Raw genomic sequence first — 5205 nt, 5'->3', positions numbered from 1 at the left:
CCCACTAAACCAAACCCAACACACCAACTTGGCCCATTTGATGACCCAGCCAATAGTCACCTGTCAAACCCATCCTTAAGTGAGGACCTAAAGTTACAAGGCCCAACCCCAGTCGGCCCAAAAACACCTTCCAACCCGTGTAAACTGCCTTATGTTGAGCACTCAGACCAAAAGGCTTAAAATCCTCTTGACCACATATCCCTTACCCTCCCCAGTGAAAAAGCCATGATTGATACACAAACCCAGAGCACCCAAGTGCCATCACCATCCTCATCAAAAACTTTGAGCATAAATCTTAAGAGAAAAATACCTAGACCAAGTTTTGATCTCTTTGCAAAGAGGCTGAGGAAAGCTGTCACAGCTATAGAACCGGTGTACTTTGACCCAAGTACGGCAACACTCATTCTGCGATCAAGGTTGGAAGACTTTATTTTGGATGAGAGAAAGAAAGCTGAAAATCATGGTGAGCTCCATCCTGACCCTTATCCCTATTCCACCCCTATGGTATCTAAATATATCTGTTCTAATTCTGTTTCTACAGCCGAGGAGGCGGGCTTTATCATGCCCCCAACCTCACCCTAAGGATTCTAGGTTGGAACTGTCGAGGCATCTGCAACGTCGTGACAATTCGAGCCCTTGGGGCTCAAATAAAAGGAGCAAGACTTGATGTGGTCTTCCTATCCAAAACAAAAGCTGATAAAAATAGGATGGATTATGTAAAGAAGTTTGTTAAGTTTGATTATTCTTGTGTTGTTGAGGCGAAGGGCTATGCAGGGGGTTTATATAGTATGTGGAAAAATGGCCTAGCCAAAAAAGAGGTAGAGTATGATAAAAATCTAATTGCAGTCAAGGTAGCAACCAAAGTGTTGAATGGTTGTTAGTTGGTTTCTATGGTCCACCATACAAATCAAAGAAGAAAAAAGCATGGGGGAATTTGTTTGCTTTTCTAGAATCCCACCAGGGACTGTGGGCTTGCATTGGAGCTTTCAACTTTATAATCAATGATGAGGAACAATTTGGAGGTAAGAAAGGAGGGCCATCATCTACAAACTACCTTAAAGAATTATTGTTTGAGCTAAATGCAGTGGATTTGGGGTACTCAGGGAACAAATTCACGTGGGCTAGAGGTAAGTGGGGCAATTCCGCAATTAGAAGGAGGCTAGACAAGGGGGTGGCAAACATTTCATGGCGACTGGCATACCTAAAAGCAACCATTACTCATCTTGGTGCTATTAAGTCAGACCACGCACCGATCCTACTGGACACTAACCCATGTGATAGTTTTGCTCATAGGCCTTTTAGGTTCGAAGCAATTTGGCTTAGGAATGAAAATTGCAGTGCTGTTATTGAAAACGCCTAGAATGTAAAGGTTTCAGGATCAAAATTCATCAAATTGTACAAAAAGCAAGCTGCAACCAGAGATGCTCTCCGCAAGTGGAATAAGGAGGTGTTTGGCCAATGCCAGGACAAAATTAATTCTCTCCTCAAGAAAATCAGGGAAGTGCAAGATAGACAGCCTTCACATGAGAATGGTTTAGTAGAAAATGGTCTTCAATATGAACTCTCGGAATGGCTTCTCAGAAGTGAAGTGTTATGGAGACAAAAGTCCAGAGAACTGTGGCTCAAACTAGGTGATAAAAACTCAAATTTTTTTCACTTGTCTACCATCATTCGAAGGAGAAGCAACAATATAGATGCTATAAAAAATGAAGATGGCTCTTGGATCTATGAGTTTAGCCAAATCAGGAATCAATTTCGAGACAATTTCATAAATCTGTTCAAAGAAGATGATATATGTTTTCCGGAGAATCTTGACTATTTGGTGCTACCTTGCATCACTGAGGAAGAAAACGAGAGCTTACAAAGCATCTCATCTCCAGAAGAGATCAAAGTTGCCCTGTTTCAAATGCAGGACTTAAAGGCACTAGGCCTAGATGGCTTCCCAGCACTTTTCTATAAACAACTTTGGTCTACAGTAGGAAATGATGTTGTAAAGGCAGTCTCTTCCTTCTTCATCAGGGGTTCAATGCCAAAAGAGGTAAATAGCTCTCTAATTGTTCTCATCCCTAAGATATCTAACCCCACCACTGTTAATCATTACAGACCAATTAGCCTTTGTAACGTGGTTTATAAGATCATTTCAAAGCTCTTGGTGGAAAAGCTTCGGCCTCTTCTTGATAAGTTGGTGTTGCTTACTCAATCGGCATTCATACCAAAAATTAGATGGATAGCAGAGAACTAAATCATTGTCCAAGAAATTTTGCATAGCTTTAAAACCCTTAAAACGAAGCCAGGCCTTATGGCAATCAAACTTGATCTCCAAAAGGCGTATGACAGAGTAAATTGGAAGTTCTTGGAAGCAGTCCTCCTTCGTTTTGGTTTCAATGAAACTTTCATAAGGTGGATCATTGCTTGTGTTTCTTTGGTTTCTTTCGAAGTGGTTGTTAATGGGGGCAAATCAGAATGCTTCAAGCCAAGTAGGGGGCTTAGGCAAGGGGATCCACTCTCCCCATACCTATTTATCTTGGGCCAAGAAGTGCTATCCAGACTTATAGAGCATGAACTTAGATTGAAAAATATTGCTGGTATAAAATCTAGCATCAGTGGCCCAACGATCTCCCATGTTATGTATGTTGATGACATCATATTATTCATAAAGGCCCCTAGAAAAGATGCAGAAAGTTTAGTGAAAACGTTGGAGAAGTACTGTAGGTGGTCAGGCTAATCTATTAATAGAAGCAAGTCGGGGGTTTTCTTCTCAAAGCACACACAAATCCAAACCCGTAGGTCCATGAAAGGAATCCTCCAAGTGAAAAGCCTAAAAAAGGATGCGGTATACCTTGGAGCACCACTGTTCCTATCAAGGGCACCCTCTAAGGACTTTGCATTCCTTGAAGATAAGCTTGAAGCAAAATTGTCGGGATGGAGAAGCAATTGTTTGTCATGGGTAGGGAGAAGGACTTTAATTAACTCAGTGGCTCAATCAATGTCGATCTACACCATGTCCTTATTCTCTATTCCCAACAAAGTGTGTAACAACTTGGATGCCCTAACTAGAAGGTTTTGGTGGAAGCCTAAACAAAAGGAGGGAAGATTTCTGGCTTGGAAAGCTTGGGATAGCTTATGCTGTCCAAGAAACAGTGGTGGTTTGGGGTTCAAAAAAGCCAAAAACATAAATTCCGCATTACTGGCAAAGTTGGCATGGATGATAGCATCCAAGAGAGATAGCCTCTGTAAGAGGATTCTCAGAGCAAAGTATAAGGTGAAAGATGATTGGCTTAGAGCGGAAGCATCTAAGTATGCATCCCCACTTGGAAAGCAATTGAGAAAGCAAGGGAAGTAGTTAGAAGGGGAGTTTGCTTCCTCATTGGAGATGGTGAATCAATTGATGTTTGGTTAGACCCTTGGGTACCTTGGATTAAAGGCTTCATCCCCTCCCCAAAAGATGAGTGAAGTTGTCTGTTGCCCATGAAAGTGGCTGAGCTTATTGATTTTGAGCTTCACACCTAAAAGACTACCATAGTTCAGGATATCTTTAAATCCATTTCAGCCCAAGCAATCCTCTCCATTCCCATCCTTATTGGACCAAGGCCAGATAAGCTATTGTGGATTCCAGATTCCAAAGGTCTTTTCTTGGTTAAATCTGCTTATAAGGAGCTGCTGTCTAACCCCCCTTCCCAAGTTGCCACTGAAGTAAATTGGTCAAAGCTTTGGAAAATGAGAGGTCCAGAAAGAACCAAAATGTTCCTTTGGAGAGTTGCTGTAAATGCTCTTCCCACCAGAGAAAACTTGATGAGCCGCATGGATATATCTGAGCTGTGGTGTGTACTTTGTAACCTGGAGGTGGAATCTGCTTCTCATCTTTTACTTAAATGCCTTGCAGCCAAGGCTCTCTGGTTCTTTGCATGCTGGGGTTTCAAATCAGATGAAGCTCACTTAGCTCTCCCTAGTGACATCATTAAGGTAATATTGGATCCACCACCGGCTCTTTGTCAAGTGCAGGATATGTGGCTTGTATCCCTTAATATGGCTCTTACTATGGAGGAAATTTGGTGCACTCGTAATGCTATTATACACCTAAAAGGTACTATTGACCTCCAAGCTTCCATGCACACGATTGGGACAAAATTGAATGAATGTGCTAATGTTTTCTTCATTCCTTAAGCACCTTTAGCTGAACAACCAGTCGTTCACTGGTCTCCCCCTCCCTTGGGCTTTATTAAACTCAATGTGGATGCGGCCATTTCTCAGAACAACTTAGCCTTAGCGGTCATTGCTAGAGATGCTCATGGTTTGTGTTAAAGGCCTGGTCCAAGATTCTGCCAAAGAGATCCCCGCTCTATGCTAAAACCGAAGCCATCTTATGGGCTTACAGATTGCTAAAAGTGAGGCTTGGAGTGATGTCATACTGGAAAGTGACTCAAAGAATAGCATTGATGCAATCTTGGACTGCACGTCTCGGCCTCAATGGTCTATCTCCTCCTTGGTTTCTAACATTTGTTTCCTTGCTAAGTCGTTTGGCTCTTGTCTGTTTTTTTGGATTAATAGAATTGGTAATACTGCTGCCCATGAGGTAGCAAGGTTTGCTTTAGTGTCTTTAGTTTCTTTTTGTTTGGTCTCTGAAAATCTTCCAGCCAGTGTGGCTTTTGCTTGTAAGGAAGATGCTAGTTTTTGTTAGTTTTGTTTTCTTCAATGATATTACAGCTTATCAAAAAAAAAAAAAAAGATTTTGGGGAATATATATATACATGGCATGAATGGGGTAGTGTGGGCTATTAGGGATGGCAAAATGTACCCGACCCGCGAGTACCCGGCCCAGCCCGACCCTAATGGGTTGGTTTTTACCCGACCCGTTTAACATTAGGGTCGGGTCTGGGTTTTCATTAAAAAACTCGAAGCGGGTTCGGGTCAGGTCCGGGTATTAGGCATACCCAGCCCGAACCCGACCTGTATATATAATATTAAAAAAAAAAAAAACCCTAAGTATAAATAGTCATTTTTCACCATCAGACCCATTCTCTCACCCTCTCATTCTCTCCCAAGCCGCCTCCCATTCTCTCCCTCACCCTCCCTCTCGCTCTCACTCTCACTCTCAGTCTCACTTCGCCGGCGCCGTTGCTCCTTGCACCTCACCTCACCGGCGTCGCTCCGTTCTTCACCTCGCCAGGCCGAACCCCAAATCACCAAATCACCAGGTCTTTCCTC

General features: G+C 42.6%; 1 protein-coding gene across 1 annotated transcript; it reads left to right on the top strand.

The window, feature by feature from the left end:
- Nucleotides 1–225: 225 nt before the first annotated feature.
- On the top strand, nt 226–2242 carry LOC111990605 (uncharacterized). The gene is made up of 4 exons (XM_024022392.1): nt 226–416; nt 542–851; nt 962–1127; nt 1377–2242. The coding sequence occupies exons 1-4, from the start codon at nt 226–228 to the stop codon at nt 2240–2242; spliced, it is 1533 nt and encodes a 510-aa protein (XP_023878160.1).
- Nucleotides 2243–5205: the final 2963 nt, after the last annotated feature.

Source organism: Quercus suber, unplaced genomic scaffold (assembly GCF_002906115.3).
Source record: "Quercus suber isolate HL8 unplaced genomic scaffold, Cork oak 2.0 scaffold_428, whole genome shotgun sequence".
Taxonomy (NCBI): Eukaryota; Viridiplantae; Streptophyta; class Magnoliopsida; order Fagales; family Fagaceae; genus Quercus; species Quercus suber.
The sequence above is the reverse complement of the archived record's forward strand: the minus strand, read 5'-3'. Positions and strand labels throughout refer to the sequence as shown.